This window comes from Cervus canadensis, chromosome 9, assembly GCF_019320065.1.
Source record: "Cervus canadensis isolate Bull #8, Minnesota chromosome 9, ASM1932006v1, whole genome shotgun sequence".
Lineage (NCBI taxonomy): Eukaryota > Metazoa > Chordata > Mammalia > Artiodactyla > Cervidae > Cervus > Cervus canadensis.
The window spans coordinates 18,698,098-18,718,344 of NC_057394.1; the positions used below are offsets into that span (position 1 = coordinate 18,698,098).

The following is a 20,247-nucleotide window of genomic DNA, read 5'->3' on the forward strand; positions in this document are numbered from 1 at the left end:
GTCATGTCTTCCTCATTAGTAATACTTACTGTCGCATCATGTTCTGTTTTTTTTTTTTTAATCCTGTGTAGCATCTGAGTGATTCTCATGTGACCGATTCTTGATTTCTATGTTGGCTGCAGTGTTATAATTGCTTCATGTTAACTTGTGTTCCAAAACCAGCCTTTTGGTCCATCAATTCCAATTAGGTTGATTTGTTTTCTTTTTCCCTTTGATGATCAGTTTAAAGTCAGAGTTGGTGTGCGGTTCTGCCTTCTTTTAGTTGTTAAAATTAGGGATCAAATATCTACTTCTTCAAAATATGTGTTTTCTGCATGAAAAATTACCATTTATTTGTATGTAAAATTGCCTTTAAAAAGTAAGTGTGCACCTATTAATATATCCGTTTATATTTTGCCCATGTCCAAAATTATCCAAAAAAAAAAGCAAAAAAAGACAGAGTTTGAGATTTTGTTTCTGTTTGCTGTCTTTGTGGACATGGCTGTCACCACATTGAGGGGTTGAAGGACAGCATGGGTCCCTAGAGCCCCCATGTCAGAGGTCATACTCCTCAACCTGACATGGCTCAAGACCACATCAAAGCATGCTCTGTTGTGTTACGTTCCAAGAGTGACTTGGTATCACCACAGGAATCCAGCTCTGCCTTTTTTTCATTTCAGGCCCTTCGCTTGAGTAACTCGGCCATGGGGAAGACTACCACAGGCCAGATAGTCAATCTGCTGTCCAACGATGTGAACAAGTTTGATCAGGTAAGCTGCCCAAGGGATCCTCTTCAGTTTTCCATCCTTCTCACTGCTTTCAGCTTATTGGGATGCCATGTTCTAGGGTTTGGTGTTAGCCAGGGTTCTGTTGAGGACATAAGACAAGGGTTCTCTTTGTTCAACTCATTTCCTCTGTGTTCAACTTAGATGTAATCATGTGTATTGCCCTGTAGATGAGAATTTTGTTTTTCTGACATTGTGTACAACATGCTTCAGTAATAGACAGGCAGCAGAGTTCTTGCCCAGCTTGGTTAGTGTCCCCCTTGGTTAGGGGTCCTTCTGGCATGGCCCTTCTTGGCACATGGTGTCAGTTTGCTGCCTGAACTGTCTTCCTCCTCTTCGAGGTGATGAAGAGCTGGTGGCCAGGGGTTGCTGCCTGAACTGTCTTGCTCCTCTTCGAGGTGATGAAGGCCTGGTGGCCAGCAGTGCCTGCTTCATAGGGAGCCTGTGAGGAGTAATGCCAACTGGGTGGTCCCTAGCCAGAAGCAACCTACTCTCCACTGTCCCATTACAATCTGTTTTTGCACTTTATGAATAGATCACATTACCCAGGGCATTATAGCTTCTAGTCAAATCTCTATTGCATTAGACACTTCTCTTGCAGTTATTCATTCATCAAACGTGAACAGAGGCCTCTACTCAGTTTCAGGGATGAATAAGATTTAGTTTTTGCCCTGGAAAAGCCATAACCTGTTAGGGAGGTAAATACACAAATAATTACTGGAGAGTGTGGGGGAATTAGACTTTACTGGGGTGCCGGGCAGCTGGAGGGGACACAAGGACTGAATTCTGAAGTAGACAGAGTTTGGGGAAACCCTAAGCTCACCTCTGGGGTAGGCAAAATGGAAATCTTCCCGGGGCTGCCAGTCAACTTCTCCCTGGATATATTCCCGCAGTTGACCTTGTGCTGCCCTGTGAAGCATCATCTCAGGCTGATGCGTAGATTTCTGCTTTAGCAGGTTTAAAACCCACTGTGATCATTTCTGTTTAGGTCCCCATCTGTTCTTTGACAGGAGATTGTTTTAAATTGTGTCCTTATAGGTTTTGTTTTTGTATAGTCCTAAGAAGGCTTTGTCTTTTTCTTTTAAGGTAACGATATTCTTGCACTTTCTGTGGGCAGGGCCACTGCAGGCTATCGTAGTGACCGCCCTGCTCTGGATGGAAATAGGAATATCATGTCTTGCTGGGATAGCGGTTCTCATTATTCTTCTGCCTTTGCAAAGCTGCATCGGGAAGTTGTTTTCCTCACTCCGGTAAGAGAGAGACTGGTTTAAAAAATTGTTAATATGTAACTGGTTAACATCTACCATTTGCTTGAAGTCATTTGATGGCTCCTCCAGACACCAAACCTGAATAAGTAGAGTGTCCTTAAGCAGAATGTAGCTTAAATTATGTTATTTAAGCTTTATTAAATAGTAATAACCTTAGAGGCCCAGTTCCAGATGCATATATTTTTGTTATGCTTCTGTTAGAGCCATTTTCAGGTGTGTATATGTTTGTATCTTGTTTTTAATACAACGTTATAAGCACCCAAAGAGTGAGATCAATCTTAAATATGACTTTGTAAAGTACCACAGTCCCAGCAGCGTTTGTGATAACAGGAGACTGGTGATGAAGGACCTGATGGTGATGAATTAGAGCTGAAACAGGTCCCAGAAGGTTGGAGGTGGATCATTGTCTAGGTTGTCAGGTGATGGAGATCTTGTGCTATTTGAAGCATATTTAAGTTTTTTTGTGTGTGTGTATACTTTTTCATGTTGTGTTTTTCTCTACTTGGAATTTCATTTCCTACCTTTGCTGTGAAAAGCTGTTCCTTATCCTTCGAAGCCCTGTTCCAGTGCTACCAGGTCTCTGAAGCGTTTTTTGCTCTCCTTTCCCAGTGCCATTAACAACCCCATCTTTTCTGCTCCCCAGCACTTTACTCCTATTTTATTACATCACTGACACTGTCTTCCTGTTAGATTTGGGTGTCTTTCTGACTTTTCTACCCAACCACGACTTCCTTGGGCAGGTGGTTTGTCTCTAACTCATTTCAGGTCTTCCTTGGCCAGTACTGTAAGTTCTCTAGGTTACTTCTTGAAGTGGGCTGAATGGTTGACTCCATAATTCAAGTCCCGTTTGTACTTTGAGTAGGACCTGCCTGTGTTGTCAGCTTAGGAGAGCTGCAGGGAATCATTTGATCCCTGATGCTTGGCTGTGCCTCTGCTGCTGTAAGGAAATTCTTGCTGTGATCACTAAGGCTCATCTCTCACATTTGTCCCCTTAGGAGTAAGACCGCAGCCTTCACAGACACCAGGATCAGGACCATGAATGAAGTTATAACTGGCATCAGAATAATAAAAATGTATGCTTGGGAAAAGTCTTTTGCAGACCTTATCACCAATTTGAGAAGGTAAGTTTTTGTACACACACGTATTTTCTGGTTTATTTCATATTTACTGAATGGTTTAGAAGTCTTCCCAAGTTTTCAGATTAAAGTGAGCTTAAATACTTAAATAGTTCACCCTTTATACATGTGGCAGGAAGGTTAAGTAGGAGAGATATCATTTGAGTAAAGGAGTAAATATATATGCTTCTTACTTAGATAGAAATTAAATAACAAGTATTTCTTAATACCATACATCCCAAATGAGCAATGATTTAGGATGTTAACATTTAAAATGATATTTAAATTGAAACTATAACTTATATAGCATAGATGGGGAGGTTATAGAGGTTGAGTGTACATGTATCAGGCCAGACTTTATGAAACAGTATTATTCCAAACAGAGCCATAAAAATATTTTTTATGCTTTGCTTTATGTTTACAGAATTTTTTTCTAATTTTCATTTACGTATCTGATGAGTGTTTGTGCTTAGAATTCCCTGGCTGCTCCCTGTCACCTCTCACATTGTACCTTTGTGGGGCCCCTCCCTCTGCTGGGAATACACTCCCATCTTCCTCCTTCTCCGCCAGCCCTGACTGACTTCAGCTCATCTTCTCAAGTTCCTCATCCCAGTGACCTGCCCTGACTCCACTGCTCCGAGTTAACACGCCTCTGCTCTGTTTCTGTGCTCACTGCTCCTATCTGTTGTCTCTCAGTTTTGGGGTTGCTTATTCTCTTTCCTCCAATTTCATGAGCTCCTGGTGAGAACAGGCTCTGTCTTTTGTCATCAGTGAAGAACTTAGCCCAGGACTTGTCATGAATGGTGGTTGAATGAAAGTCCAAACCTTGTTCTGATTGACCCAAAATGTGACATCAAGACTCCATTTAGTTGGAAGGGTGAAGTGGTGGTGAAGTGTGTGGTCCTTGTCTCGGGGCAGCACCCCGGGTATGTGTTGGTCCTTTAATGGACCGGAATCTAGTGGTTCCGAGAGTAAGAGAGAGAAAGACGCTGATATCCCTGGTTTACGCAGAAAGCCAACAGAGCCCTGTTCTTAGGCACCTGCACGTAGGCACCAGGCGCCCTCTCCAGTGGGTGAAGGCACAGTGCGCCTTCTCCAGAGGGTCTTAGAAGCCCGGGTAAGAGAGTGAGCTCAGTGGGCCTCCCGCACTCCAAGGAATGAGAGAGAAAGAAAGAAAGAGACAAAAGAAAGAAAGGGGACCAAGGCTCTGATGGAGCAAAGGTGTTTTAATCAACATGGCGTGGGCATATATACTGTCTTACCAGGTGGTTATTCTCAGCAAAGACAAAGATTAAAATTCCAGACTTAAGATGATCCCTATCAAAGAGAGAAAGTTGCAAATTATCACCTTTTACCATTTGGCTCATAAAAAGGAAGAGGGTAATTATCACTGTAATGAGAAATGCTTGGATTCCTCAGCCCCGGGAAAGGCGTGCCTCTCCTCTTAATTCCTGAATATTCAGGAATCAATAAGGGCCAGAGGGTTCCTGACAGCTCCAAAAGCACACAGGAAGCCTCTTGTTAAATGCTTCCTGACAATTCCACCTATTTTATTATATTTGTAAAAAAATAAGGTCTTAAAAAAAAATTAAACAGGAAATAAAAAATAAAAGTTAATTCCTTTATTAAAAAAAAAAATAAGGTCTTGACCAAATGAGTTTTGTTAGTATTAACCAACCTTATAGAAAGGCATCGATAAACAACAAATACAATTATCAAGACAATCACTAAAGTTACAGTTTTAGATGCTGTGGGTAATGCTTTGAAACCATCCTTGTGGGTCTAGCCCAGATAATTTGTTCAGCTAAAGTTTCCAAGTTAGTGGAAGAGGGCAGACTTTTAGAAAAAGTTTCAAAGATTTTCTTTTGCAGTAATTGTACATTCAGAGAGTCATTATCATGTAAATGACATCTGATTTGTTCCCAATAGTAGGTACTATGATTGAATTAAACAGGAGTATCACAAAATTGGCAATTAATACAAGTTACAGATCAAGTTGTAAATTTCTTATGGCTATAACAAAAGGAAGTGGGACACAGGCCTGTATAATATGACTGATTATAGCGAAAGAAATAGTTGCTATAACCACAACTGGTCTCTGTGAAATCTCCGGTCCGAGTCCCAAGTTCTTTGGTGCTGGCAGCAAGTTTCCATATATTTTATATGTCTCTAGTTCAGGCCCAATTTGTTTATTGAGGATGATTGGAGGAGGAAGAGGAGGAGGAGGATGTCAGCCAAGAAATCCTTTGTCATGGTAATGTTTCAATGTGTTAGTAACCTTTTACATGATGTTTTTTGTTCTTTCCCTGACTCTTTCCCTAAAGTTTCAGTAGTAAACATGGTTCACAGACAGAAAAAGGGCAGCAATGTCCGAAAGTCTTCTTTTGGAGGCAGGACAAAAGCCCAAGTTTGTAGGCCGACATAAATTTGCTGGGCCCATACACAAAGGAAGGACTTCGTAACCTAAAGAAATGTTAATTAGTTTTCCCTCCTCCTCTGGGTGTGAGGGTTCCAGGGAGGGGGAATGTGGGTGGAGTCATTGGTTGTTGGGTCTTTTTCAGTCCATTTTATGACCTGAAATAAAGGGGGCTTGGGTTAGTAAGTTAGGGGCTTGAGGGGGTGGGGTCGCAGGCCAACGGAGCAGAGCGAGAAGGTTTCAGGACTCTGAGGCATTCCCTGTTGAGAAATCAGATTCTTAACTTGATTAGTGAGGGTTTTTATTTGTCCCCAAGTGGGGAGATCATAGGGTTGATGTTGGTGCTTTCTGGAGATCTTTAGAGCAGCCATGGCCTGTATTGGAACTTCTTCCTCCCGGGGTTTTGTTGTTTCCATTTTGAATGTTGGGGGCCCCCTTGGGTCGAATTTTCCAAGGAAAAAGTTTGTTGGATCCACCTGGGGAAATACAAGATTAATAAGATTAATTTCTCAAATTTCTATTGTTTATTGAACCTGTCTTGGTCCCAAATGGGCAGAGGAATAGAGTGTCCTTCAATTCCTCGAAGTCTTTCTTCTCTTGTTAAAATATTTCCCTGTGGTAGGTTTAAAAAATTTAAAACAGATAAAACTGTATTAACAATAGTTATGGGTTTAGGAAATATGTTGGAATCTAGTAAAGTCTCCTTTAGATAAGGAAGACAGTAGTGTACCTGTGTATTCCCCCTTCTTTAATTTTTTTATTTGTAACTTTAGTGTGTGATGTGTTCGTTCGACTATCTCGTGTCTGTGGATTATAAGGAATACCTGTAATATGTTTAATAGGAAAAGATTGTAAAAATTGTTTAAAGTATCTAGAAATATAGGCAGGGCCAGTGTCTGTTTTAATAGAACTAGGAGTTTATGGTGGACTTTTTATATCTTTCAATACAAAAACTGAATATTTAGAATCAAAGACTATATTAATGGGGTAAGGATATAGGCAAATAACTTGAATAAGAGCATATAATTTATTTTGTTGAGCAGAATGAAATTTAGTGTAAAGGCAGGTTTCCAAGCAAATACAGTTCCATTAACATATCTTAAGAGAACATTTGCATGAGTTTGTCAAGTCAGTTTTGAGTCTTAGGTGGAACCAACTTGAAGACAGAGTCTGGGGTAAATGTATAGCACATTAACATAGCTTAAGACAAACATTTTCATAAGAAAAATGCATTGGTTAACTCAGGGTTTGAGAAAAGTTAAGTTCAAGTGAAACCAGGTGTCATTATAGCAACACAGTAATTTAAGAGAGACCTCTTTTTAAATTTGTATAGAGAAGAAAAAAATATATATTGCTAAGTTTTTCTGCTGCTTAAGAGAGATAAAAATGTCTGACAGCCTATTTTTTCCATTTGGAGATCCCTGTTTTTTTTGTTAAGTCAAACTAGATCAGTCAATAAAAGACTGAAGGTTTGTGGGGGCAGGGGCTCTAGGGAGGACTGCTTTGAGGGTAAAGGAGTTTAGGGCAGCACCGCCGGATGTTGAGGGTTTGAGGGAAGGGATGGAATTTGTCCCTGGTTTTTGTTGAAAGGGACCTGGGAGGTCTCTTGCTTGGAGTTTGCCGGAATAGGTTTTTTTTTTAATATCAAATTTAGATTTATACTCTTTAGCCCAATGCATTTTTCTACGGCAGTAAGGGCAGATTTTTGGAGGTTTTTTAAAGTTTTCTTAGGGCAGCCTCTTTTTAAATGGTACTTATCTCTACATGTAAAACATCTTATTTTCCTATTTTTAAGGCAGCAACCATTGTTTCAGCTAGCATTTGCATCTTTTGAGTTTTTGATTCTATATTGCGACAAGCCTTCAAATAATCAAAAATAGTCTCTGTATCACGAATTGGGGCTATAGCCCTTTGACATTGCTGATTTGCATTTTCATAAGCAAGTAATTTTTCTAGTTTTAGCTTCTCCAATTACTGTACGAGAACTAGCAGTTTCTAATCTAGCTAAGAAATCGGCATACTTTTCATTAGGTCCCTGTAATATTTTAGTGTAGCTACATGTAGGCTCCCCTTGAGGACTAATTCGATCCCAAGCTTCAAGGACCACTGTTTTTAATTGATCATGCAACAAAGGAGGGCATCGTATTTCAGCTTTTATGGCGTCAAATTGTCTGGTGCCAGTTAACATTTGAAAAGTAATTTGGTTTTGCTCGAGCATTTCTGTTGGCATGATCTCTGGCTATATCTTGAAACCACATTGTCCACTGAAGATACTCTCCTGGTTTAATGAGAGCTTTTATTAAAATTCGTCCATCACAGGGAATAAAGTTTCCAATAGAAGACATTTAGAGCATTTAGAATCTCTCTAGTAAAAGGCGAATGTGGCCCATACAAAGTTATGGCCCTTTCCACTTGTTGTATGTGAAAAAGGTTAATACCTTCACATTGAGGTGTTATTTGCCCCTGAGTGTCAACATTTCTTAAAACTGGAAAGGCGGCTGATTCATGTCAATGTATGACAAAAACCACTACAATATTGTAAAGTAATTAGCCTCCAACTAATAAAAATAAATGAAAAAAAAAAAAAAAAACTGGGAAGGCAGAGAAACCTTCAGCTTCAGAGACTTGCAATTGCAAAGCCAGCAACTCAGAGAGCCTCTGTCCGGAAGCGGGTAGATTATTGTTATTCAGAAAGGTGTTGTCAGTTTTAATGTTAAAAGGTGTCTTAGGGGAGTCTTTGTCAAAATCATTAGGTTTTATTGAGGGAGAGACTTTGGGATCTGTGCCCTCTGGCAGGGGAGGAGCCCTTGGAGCAACCTGGGCAGGGTTAGTAGGAAAATCTTGAAGTACCTTTTGTTGTTCTAATTGGGCCTTTTGTAAGGTATCTAATTTATATTCATGTAATAAGTGTTCTGCCTGTTGCTGAATATCAGGAGGGCTAGAATTACCTTGAAATTGCAGAATCACAGTTTCAATGAGAGCCCATAGGGGCCAGAAATCTATCGGAACTACCTTCATTAGGGAACCAAGGGTTACATTCAACCACTGTCTGAAGGCAAGCCTCTATTCTCTGGCGTGAAACCGAAAATCCCTGAACTTTAAATAAGTGCTGAAGTAAAGTAGAAAAGTGAGGGGGCTTCCCAGCCGATTTACCTGTGTCTTAGTACTTGCCGGCCTCAATAGGCCCTGGGGGTCACTCCGTCCAAAGCCACGTGTACCAGAGTCCCTGTATCTGGGCGCCACTTGTTGGTCCTTTAATGGACCGGAACCTGGTGGTTCCGAGAGTAAGAGAAAGAGGTTGATATCCCCTGGTTTACGCGGAAAGTTCTTAGGGCTGTTCTTAGGGCTCCCGCTGCTGCACGTAGGCACCAGGCGCCCTCTCAAGTAGGTGAAGGCACAGTGCGCGTTCTCCAGAGGGTCTTAGAAGCCCGGGTAAGAAAGTGAGCTCAGTGGGCCTCCGTGCTCCAAGGAATTAGCCAGAAATAGAGAAAGAAAGAGAAAGAAAGAAAGATAGACACGGGGACCAAAGCTCTGATGGAGCAAAGGTGTTTTAATCAACATGGCGTGGGCATATGTACTGTCTTATCAGGTGGTTATTCTCAGCAAAGACAAAGATTAAAATTCCAGGCTTACAAAACATAAGATGATCCCTACCTTTTACCATTTGGCTCATAAAAACGAAGAGGGTACTTATCACTGTAATGAGAAATGCCTGGATTCCTCAGCCCCGGGAAAATTCCTGAATATTCAGGAATCAATAAGGGCCAGAGGGTTCCTGACAGATCCCAAACAGCACACAGGAAGCCTCTTGTTAAATGCTTCCTGGTATGCAGTATCTCCAGGATGTTAGGGATGGATTATCTTAATCTGTGTCCACTCCCTAGAAAGGGGCCACTCACACGGGGCGCTGAATTCATATCTTGGATGTCCATGCTTCTTTTAAACCTATTTCCTACACTTTTTTTCCAGGAAAGAAATTGCCAAGATTCTGAGAAGTTCCTACCTCAGAGGGATGAATTTGGCATCATTTTTTGTTGCGAGCAAAATCATCGTTTTCGTCACCTTCACCACCTACGTGCTCCTTGGCAACACGATCACAGCCAGCCGTGTGTTTGTGGCCGTGTCGCTGTACGGGGCTGTGCGGTTGACAGTCACCCTCTTCTTCCCTTCGGCCGTCGAGAAGGCGTCAGAGGCATTTGTCAGCATCCGAAGGATCAAGGTTTGCCAACACTTAACTTTATTATGTTGTAGGTGGATTTTGTGTCTTGCCTCTTTTTATTTGGTGTCAATGTGTTTCAGTTAGCTGAGGTTTTACTTTTCTTAGTGCCAAGGCTGGCAGTCATTCCGAAATGTCTCAGTGCTCCCTTGTCTTCTGATACAGAGTGCATTGTAAATATCATATGATCTCTGCTCACTTATGGCCGGCCGGTAGTATGAGTCGCGGGGGTACAGGCTCTTGATGACTGCAGGATGATTAAGTTGTTTGAAAGGAGGAGCAGCAAACAGATTGCATCTCCTGTGCTCCCTCGAATGACTAGGTGCTCAGTCCTGGCATGAATAGGATTCCTCTCTGGGCTGGGAGGGGAGGAACTTGCTGAGAGGTCCCTGCTCCTTAGGCAGGAATAGTGGCCTCAGATTCTTTGTATCTCAGATAGATTCTTTCCTCCATAGATGTTTCACTTGATTTCTGAGCTTCCCCTTTTGATTTGCCTCTTTGTCTCTGCCCTTTTCCTGTAACTGCTTAATCCTCTCTAGCTGCCCTCTTCCTTTCAAACTTGTGATTCCAACATACCCACAATCTGTCCAGCTCTCTATTTAAAAAGTGTCTTTAAATTGCCAGAGATGAATAATTTCCATCACCAAGATAAGACCCTGTAGATATTTAAGGATTTATGTTTTTATGAATCAGTCATAAAAAAAATGAGGATGAATTGGCTCTGTGAGGCGGCCTGGGCATGAACTTAAGTGTCTGGACTTTATAAAACATCTAATTTGTTTTGTTCCCATGTCTCCACAGTGATGGTTGGTCAATAATAGACCTCAAGTGAAATTAGCTTTGGCTGTGGTTTTGACTTTATTTTTTGGTCTTGCCATAAAAGCTGAGATATTTTATGAAGTTTCTGTAGTATAAAAAAACCATTGCACCTAAAACAGATCAGTCATATGAGGTCAGTTCTGGTCCCCTGAGTTTATCTTTCTTTCTGATGGGGCTGCTAGCAACACTGTTAAGGAATGGTCCATACAGTTCAATAAAATTTCTTTCTGCTTTCACATCTTGAAGCAGAACACTTAGGAATGAATTTGGACCATAGTAATGTTCTCAGTGACACGGTGACCTGTCCAGAGGGAAGCTTCACATGTGTTTTGTGTTGCTGTGGTCTCGTTATCGCTGCTGCAGGGCTCCCTGTGTGGTCCAGGATCTCTTAAACCTTGTACACATCATCTAACTTCATCTCGACAGCAATTGAATGAGAGTAGCATTAATGTCCCTACTTTACAGATAAGGAAACAGGTTCCTATGTAATAGGTGAAATAGCTCACCCATCCTCACGCAGCTTTCAAATGACAGAACTAGGATTCTTCCCAAAGCCTGATTTCTTTTTTTTTTTTTAAACCACTGTTCCAATACCTTGTCTGTACCTTCTGGCGTGTGGAATGGTGGAATGTCTTGGCTCACTCGTTTGGGCCCCGTGGGTCACCTTCTCTTCTGTCTTTGATTTAAGCAAATGCTCCTCAACCTCCACCAGCCCCATGACAGTCTCCCAGCACTTTTGTTTACCCTGATCTAGGGCTTCCATGTATATGCACGGCCAGCCCTGCACTGCCCAGCATCATGTCAGGTAGAGTGATGCTGACTCCCTGGGAGTGTTTTAAGTCCCGAGCTGCTTTGAGTTTTAGGGCTGGCAAGTCACCTGGAAGGAGAAGAACAAGAACTTGTTTTTTTCTCTTCCTTGTCTCTCTCTTGGATGTGTTCAAGCCCAATTAGAAGTCGAAAAGGGCAGCAGGAGTGGAAGAAAAGGTCAGCTGAGTTTACTGACCTAAGTGGTCAGAACTGGGCAAGGTTTGATCACAGGTGGGCTGGAGGCATGGCAGGCATGTAGAGTTTAGAACAAGGTGTGGTATTGAGTCCTGCTGCCCCATTGCAGGGTGGGACTCCATAGACTAGGTGGTCATTGCCCAGGATTTCCACTCAGGTCATGTCTGGGAGCCCTAGGAAGGAAACCCACCACCCCTGCCCACCTTGGAGGGGGTGCAATGGGCCTTTTGTTTTTCTCTTAGTAATAAAAGTGGACTGAAGATTTTGGCATTGTGCTACTGCAATAGGATTATAAATATCTTGTCTTAACTTAGAAGCACCAAAAGTCTTCAGTGTCTTTTATATCCAGTGAAATATGTCTCTGAGGTTAATATTGTTCAGAAAGCTTTGTAGGTTTTCCCTTTCCAGCTACTGGGAAGTCAATCTTTTTGGCTGCAGTTCTGACGTTGATACTTTTCTGCCTGACCTGTTATGGGTCTTCACTTCATGGCTCTAATGGCCACTTAATTCCAGCTTTTTCATCAGCCTGAGCCCTGGGGAAAAAAATGCAGCCAGCACTTTTGGTTCCTTTACAAGCTGGTCATGTGTTGGAATCTCATTTAACCTCTGGAAGATTATACTGTCTTTCCCCACTCAGACCTATTATTTGTGGACAAATGCTCAATAAATTTAATTCTTCATTTAAGGCATAATTTTTCCTTTTTTTTAAGTCACTTTTTTTTTTGAAAGTGAGAAATTTCTAGTTGACTGTACACACACTGGATATTGAGTTTTTTGGTAACACGCTTAAGCTAAAATTTTAATTTCTGTCTAGAAAAGTTGGATAATATATATGTACAACCTTTTGCTTGTTACTGTGTGAACTCAGACTGTGTAAGGCTGTAGCCATGCAGTCAGTGAACAGTCAAATCCATGCAACCACTACATGGTACAGTCTCTTCCTTTAGCTAGTGCCTATGATGGGCTGACTTTGTGCAGGGCTCAGTCTTATTTGAAGTTGGGCAGTGTAAGTGCGTGAATGACATAGTGTCTCCTCTCTATATGACTTACTGTCCCCCTGGGGTTTCAAAGGTGGGGAGGATGGTGGCAGCCTCCAGGGTTCTGAGCTGGTTCCCAGGAGGATTAGCATTTGAGATGGACTGGAAGGATGGATGAGAGTAGTACTCAGGGTGTCTAGGCAGTGGCCACTTGGGGACTGTGGACTTAGGTGCTGGTGGGACATTGTGGGTATTCAAATGTGGTGGACACTTTCAGTCGTGTGTAAAGAGATCAAGAGGGAGTGGTGTTGAGGTAGGGTCAGTGGTGGTGGGGAGGGCTGGGGAAAGAACCAGCAAAAAAAGAGATAATATCAGTATTTGAATAATTATAGCTAGTGAGATGCTGAAATCATGTTGTTTCAAGAGGAACAAAGAATTGTCAGAAACTGTCAGAACAGGCGAGAGCTGGTACATGGCTGACGATGGGAGAGGTGGTGTGGAGAAGAGAACTCAGGCTGCGGTGGTTGAGAGTTTGCAGAGGAGTGCTCAGACCACCGTCCGTCCATCCTTCCTCCTGCTGGACACAGGCTCGGGGCGGGTAGGAGTATCTGTGCCCCGTGTCCAGGTTCTCGGGGAGCCTGGATGAGAGGAGGAGGGAACACAAGTGGATTGTGGCTCCCACCAGCTGGTCTCTGGAGAGATGCAGGGATCTCTTCTTCCTTTTCCTACACAGAAGCAGGTTTTTATGTTTTTACCAGTTGTTCTTTTGAAGTTGAAGGTGCAAACACATTTGTAGCTTTGTGGCACAATAGATGAGGATGTCAAGGACTTGAAGGCTGTTCATGATGTTTAGCAGAGAGAACGTTCCTGCTCATGTTGTTCTGTTTCTCAAACGACCTCACATGTTGTGTCAGTTGCCACCTGTGTTGGTGGGGATTCGGTTTGCCTCTCGGTCCTAGAATTACCCGTCCTGCTTACAAGTTGCTTACAATTACCCAAGTTGTTTACAAGGATATTTTGTTTTTCTCTCATGCAAGAGTCCTTTTAAGTCTCTGAATGGATTTCCTGGAGCTGCCATAAAAAGTACCCCAAACTTGGTGGCTTAAAACCACAGAATTATGTTGTTTCACAGCCTTGGAGCCTAAAAGTCTGGAATCAAGGTGTCAGCAGAGTCAGGATCCCCCTGAGTCCTACATGGGTAACTCACTTCCTCTCCTCTGTTAGCTTAGGAATTTGCAGGCAAACCTAGGAACTCCTTGACTTGTAATTGCCATCACTCCAGCCTCTGTCTCCATAATCACATAGTTATTTTCTGTCTCTGTGTCTCTCTTCTTATAAGGACACCAATCTTATTGGGTCCAGTGCCCACCCTATCCACTGTGAGCTCACCTTAATTGGTTACACCTGCAACAACCCTATTTCCAAATAAAGTCATGTTTTGAAGTATTTGGGGTTAGGACCTTATGATATTTTTTGAGTGGGATTTACAATTCTCCCCAGAACAAGTTCCATGTATGTATATATAGATATATATAATATACTTTATTGCATGTTATTATAATAATGTGTATATATATAATATAGTTTATTGTATGCTATTATAATGTGTATATATGTGTGTGTATATATACATATACTTCATTGTATGTTATTATAATAGTATATAATATTGTATGTGTTATCTGGTTTGTTCTAGTGTAAACTACACATTACCTACAGTTGGCATGGCAGTATGTAGGCTGCATACATTTTTTTATTGAAGATTCTAAGGAAGCAATTCTTTTTGTTTATTCTTTGTTCCTGTAGTTTAAATAATCTAATCTATGTGTTTCCTTCTTCTGTAGAACTTCCTGTTACTTGATGAGATAACACAGTTCCACTCTCAACTACCATCAGATGGTAAAATGATCGTGAATGTGCAAGATTTCACTGCTTTTTGGGATAAGGTAGCAAACCTTCTATTATAAGATCTTGACTGCTGAAAGGTTTCTTGGAGAATATTGAGGTTTTATATATGGCATAAATGTGATTTATTCATTTACTTAAAGTATGTTATCAAAAATTCTCAGTGAGGAGTAAGGTTTGCATGTGATAGAGATTCAGTGTAAAATTAGCCTAAGACATTTGACATGTGGCTCTCAAGAGAACTATTAACCCATTTGGAACTTAAAGTACATATGTTTGTAATGGTAGAATTTGCAGCATTGGAGAGAAGATGCCTCAGTTGTGATACAGGTTAACCAACAAATATACAACCAGTCATTAAAGACAGCAGGTTTTTGGGAATCAGTGTACATTTTTTGCCTTGATGTTGTCAGACCATCATTGCAGCCTAGCAAAACCACGCTTGCGTGCTCTGCCCTGTCTGACTCTTTGCAACCACATGGACTGTAGCCCTCCAGGCTCTTTTGTCCATGGGATTTCCTAGACGAGAATACTGCAGTGGGTTGCCATTTCCTACTCCAGAGGATCTTCCTGACTCAGGGTTTGAACACTTGTCTCCTGCATTGCAGGCAGATTCTTCACTGCTAAGTTAGGTATTTTGCTGTGAGTTAGGGTGGGGGCCCCCCATCCTAAGCTTCTACATGGTTCCGGCTAGTTTGTTGGCAGCCAGGGGCCAGGAGGAGACAGCAGGTGGGCATAGTGAGCACCGGTGATTGCCAGTTGAAGGGGTGCAGTGTGTAGAAGCTGACAGGGAGAACTGAAGATTTTCTAGCACTTGGTTTGTTTATGAAATAAAGGGCTTCCCTTCCTTGTGGCTCAGCTGGTCAAGAGTCTGCCTGCAGTGCTGGAGACCTGGGTTCAGTCCCTGGGTTGGGAAGATTCCCTGGAGAATTTGTATAGTTCAAGGGGTTGCAAAGAGTCAGACACGACTGAGTGACTTTCACTTTCACAAAAAGCAAGCAGAAAAAGCAACAAGGACCACTCAAAATTGTACACGCAGTGCCTCCCCCTTTACCAGTGACTGAAAGTTTCCACCTCCATGGTTCCATGGTTCTCTGTGCACATCCTCCCCTGCACTGGTGTGGAAGTGAAAGTGAAAGTCACTCAGTCGTGTCTGACTCTTTGCGACCCCATGGACTTTACAATCCATGGAATTCTCTAGGCCAGAACACTGGACTGGGTAGCCATTCCCTTCTTCCGGGGATCTTCCCAACCCAGGGATTGATCCCAAGTCTCCCGCATTGCAGGCGGACTCTTAACCCGCTGAGCCACAAGGGAGGCCCAAGAATGCTGTAGTGGGTAGCCTATCCCTTCTCAACCTTTTCTTCCTGACCCAGGAAACGAACCGGAGTCTCCTGCATTACAGGCAGATTCTTTACCAACTGAGCTATCAGGGAATTAATCAAGGTGTGGCATAGGATAGTAGGGTAGATAGAACAACACAGGGCCCAGGAGAAGGGAGTTCCATGTACGGAATGACTTATGCAGATGGTGGAAGAGCCTCTCTGCTGGTGGCACTGGGGACCACAGTGCAAGTGTCTAGACCCTCAGACTTGTGTGTTTTCCTGCCTGTGAGACTACATATTGTGCCACTGCTTCAGATTCAGTACCTGCCTCTGCACCTACAAAACGGTCGTATATTTCCAAATAAATAATAATATACCCCTACAGCTTTTGCACATGGAAATTCAAACAAGATAACTTTTCTGACCTGATAGTTGCTCCTAGCTTAATGTTATAGATTTTCCCTCCTATTTTTGTATTTCTTATCATAATACAGTTGAAGCATTTATGGAAAACAGCATTAAAATTCCATTATAAGGGCTACTATGTAAATGCTAACATTACCAAATTTATCTTGTTCCAAACTATGAAGCATTTTAAAATGAACTCTTTTGCTCTTAGTCCAAAGAAGTTACTCATGTTCTGATACTTCTGTGCAATTTGCATTACAGTACATCACAGCTTTCTGACCTTGCCTATGGAAGGAATGTGTCCCTTGCTGGGGTCATTAGTAATTAGGGGCTGTCAGGTTAGGTCATAGGTGAGAGAGCCCTTGGGAGGGGGGAGGGACACTGACATTGGAGATTTAGAAAGAAGCAAAGTCTGAATGAAGCCCCTGCTGGGCTGGGAGGCTGGAGGAAGACATGAGCTTTGTAACCGGCTCCCCTCCATAACCAGCAGGGGAGGTGGGGGGATATCTCAGGATCCGGGTCTCATTCATGAACTAGAGTGGGGCTCAGCTGATGATGCTTCTGAGCCAGCATCTCCTGAGCCTGGATAACCAAGGAGGGGACCCAGCAGCCGTGAGCAGTGCCATGCTGCCCCCTTCTGGGCACAGCCCAGCAGTGCCCAATCCTGAAGCCTGAACGGGGCGGAAATTGAGTGTCTGGCACTGACAGACTGTGAGGGTTGGTGACAGGGAGGTGACGTTTGTAGGTGGCTCTCTATTTTTAGTCTTAGCTGAGTGAAAAGTAGTAAAATAGAAGCCCTAAATGTTAGAGAAGAATAAAGAATTGGAGGATGCTTTAAAAATGTTTCTTATGTATTAAAATCTAGCCTCTTTGTAATTTCTATGAAACCTGGGGCTAGTATTTTATTAATCATGAAAAGCCTCAGGCCCAAACAGAGAGGAAGTCCATAAATTTTGCCCTGACCAACTGAAGGGTTGGAACAGGAAGCTATGCTTGTGTATTTTATCCACAGAATCATGAACCGTTGTGAGAGGAAAATAATAAAATATTTCTGAGTGAAAAATAATTACGGAATCCAGGGGTCAGTTAAAAAGAAAGTAGTGAAAAGATGTCTCTTTTAAAATCTAGGGCTAGTTATTTTGATGATTATAAATAATTATTTTTTTTAGCAAGTGACTATATCATCAGTTGAGTTTTTTCCAGAGAAATTTTTCATTTAGAACATGATCTTTTATTAGTCTTTGGGCATTTTATGTAATCACATTTAACTACTTTTAGAAAAATTAGCAGTTAAGGATACAGTATATGTAATGACACAAATATACACCCTTAAGTTTGTTCACGAACATGACCTGTGATTGAATGATGCATGATGAATACTTTGTTCTTCTCCTTTGTGTTGGATTGTTTACCATCACACATAACTCCCTGATTTGTTTTGGTTTTACAGTAGAGGTGCTTTGTTCTGTTTAGCATGTAAGAGAGATAAAATTGAGACATTATTACTGACCCATGATGTTACACTTCATTCCCTCCCCCTTTTTTGGTTTTGTTTTGTTTTTGGTGTGAAACTACAGCTCTGGTTAAATTGGAGCCTTGACTACCATTTATGCGACTTTATTTACCAAGAGCAGCTATATCATATAAAGTGCTCTGCTGCTTGCTGAGCATCAGTAAGACTCATTCTTTACCAAGTGAAAATACAGAGGTGAGAGAAGATATCAAATTATTAGTAGAGGAACAGGCATGATGTATATGTATTCTGCCACCTTGTGGACAGTACTGAAGTTGACACAACCAAGGGCTATAATGAAAGTTCACAATTGATTTAAAAACCTCCCATACTGGATATTCAATTATAAAGTATGTTATTGTAGTAAGTTAGTGTGCAGAATGCAGGTACATATTGAACACGTGACTTGTCATTTCAGTCCTTAAATCCAGTGAGCGTCTGGAACAGTGTTTGTATTGAAATATGATAAAAAGGAGCCTAAAACTAAAAAACTAAAGCTTTTTCAAAGATATTTTGGGATAAAAGGCCCCCAAGGCTCAGTATCTTAAAACAGAAAGGAGGAAAATATGGGTTATATTAGCATATCAATGATATCTTCTCCACTTTTCAGAGTTCTTTGTGTTATTTTATTGAGATGAACAAAGTTTTCTTAACTTATATTTGCAGGCATCAGACACCCCAACCCTACAAGGCCTTTCCTTTACTGTCAGACCCGGTGAACTGTTAGCTGTGGTCGGACCTGTGGGAGCAGGAAAGGTAAGTTGTGATGCCTTTTGTCAGCTCAATGCAACACCACAGCCCCTGTTAAATTCTGACTTGAGCCTGGAGCTGTGTATAATTCACTTTGAATTGAGGGTGTCTAGAACAGTGTTTTCTCTAGATGTGTTCCATGGAACATTAGTTTTTCAAGACGGTCTCGTAGCCAGATAAATCTGGATAAATGCACACTGTGCTTTCCTTCTTGGTGCTTCACGTTGCACGCTTGGAAACTGCTTGTCAGGCTCTTGATGTGTCATGAAGGAAATTATTGTTCTGACGGCTGTTGAGGACAGAAGGAGGTAGAGGGGTCTTCTTTTTGTGACCGTTGGCCCTCCAGGAAGTTTGGAGGTTGGAAAGGCTCTTCTGGGAATTTTGAGCATTTCCTCCCATGAAATGCCTTGGTCCCGGCCGTGCCCAGGGTAGTGAATGTGTAGCCACGTGCTGGAGCTAAAGGTACAGATGAGAGCAAGATTCCAACATCTCTGCCCTCCAGAGGCAACCAAGTTCTGGGGCAGACAGATTACTTCAGCCCAGTGTGGTAGTGTTGTGATGTGTGGACACGGACACACCACTTCTATGTGGTAGACAAGATTTGAACGACATGTGCACATGAACCTAGTCTGAAAGAACAAAACACAGTTCTAAATGAGGGATATGTACATGAGAGGGTGATGAGTTCCTATATGATGGATTTTTTTGAAACATGACTCCAGAGGTTTTTTTTTTTTTTTAAAAAAAATCATTTTTGGATATGTTAGTCACAGAAAACTTGTTAAGAACAAATATTTGATAAGTAAAGGATGCCTGGGATGCAGGAACAGCTGAATTAAACATCAGATACATGAACCACGCATTCTGCTGGGCTGTTTTGTTAGTTCAGGATGTCAAACATTCTTAATTAGTCTTCACTGAGTTTAGAATTTCATTTGGGAGAAACTCTTGGGCAGTTTAGGTTGTTATGCTGTGCTTAGTCATTCAGTCATGTCTGACTCTTAGCTACCCCATGGACTGTAGCTCGCCAGGTTCCTCCATCTATGGGGATTCACCAGGCAAGAATACTAGAGTGGGTTGCCGTGCCCTCCTCCAGGGGATCTTCCCCACCCAGGCATGGAACCCATATCTCCTGCATTGCAGGCGGACTCTTTACTGTCTGAGCCACCAGGGAAGCCCGTTTAGGTTGTTTTAGTGTAATATTAATAATAATATTACTCATCAACCTAATATATTCATTCACTAGTTTATATTGATCAATAGTGTTATTTCTTTTTTTTTCCCCTGCAACTGCCAGAACTGTACTTTATCCTGTTCTAAATGAAAGGGATCGTGTATCAAGCACCAGGGTGGGGTCAGCTGTGCTGCGGGGCGTGTTCTGTCCTGAGTGCACCCTGTTCACGTGTGTGTGTTGCCCTCTGTTGCAGTCCTCACTGTTGAGCGCTGTGCTGGGGGAGCTGCCCCTAAGCCAGGGACAGGTCAGCGTGCACGGGAGGATCGCGTATGTTTCTCAGCAGCCCTGGGTGTTCTCAGGAACTGTGAGGAGTAACATTTTATTTGGGAAGAAATATGAAAAGGAGCGATATGAAAAAGTAATAAAGGCTTGTGCTTTGAAAAAGGTGAGTAATGACTTTTGAGTTGCATATGCTCAGATTTCAAATGACAATCGTTTTGGTTTAAGCTGCAAGATCTGTTAGAAGATCTTTTAGTGTTGCTTAATACTTGAAGCTGGTTTTCTCATGAACATGCACACACATATGCTACTGTTT

The 20,247-nt window shown here is 41.9% G+C and overlaps 1 protein-coding gene across 3 annotated transcripts in view; it reads left to right on the forward strand.

The window, feature by feature from the left end:
• The window catches only part of ABCC4 (ATP binding cassette subfamily C member 4), a 210,803-nt gene that overhangs the window by 67,368 nt on the left and 123,188 nt on the right, over nt 1-20,247 (forward strand). For all 3 annotated transcript variants that reach the window (XM_043477571.1, XM_043477572.1, XM_043477570.1), the window contains 7 exons: nt 660-749; nt 1,851-2,014; nt 3,028-3,153; nt 9,533-9,782; nt 14,422-14,523; nt 18,395-18,484; nt 19,906-20,097. In XM_043477571.1, coding sequence (XP_043333506.1) covers nt 660-749; nt 1,851-2,014; nt 3,028-3,153; nt 9,533-9,782; nt 14,422-14,523; nt 18,395-18,484; nt 19,906-20,097 — 1,014 coding nt within the window. The remainder of the gene's footprint in view (nt 1-659; nt 750-1,850; nt 2,015-3,027; nt 3,154-9,532; nt 9,783-14,421; nt 14,524-18,394; nt 18,485-19,905; nt 20,098-20,247) is intronic.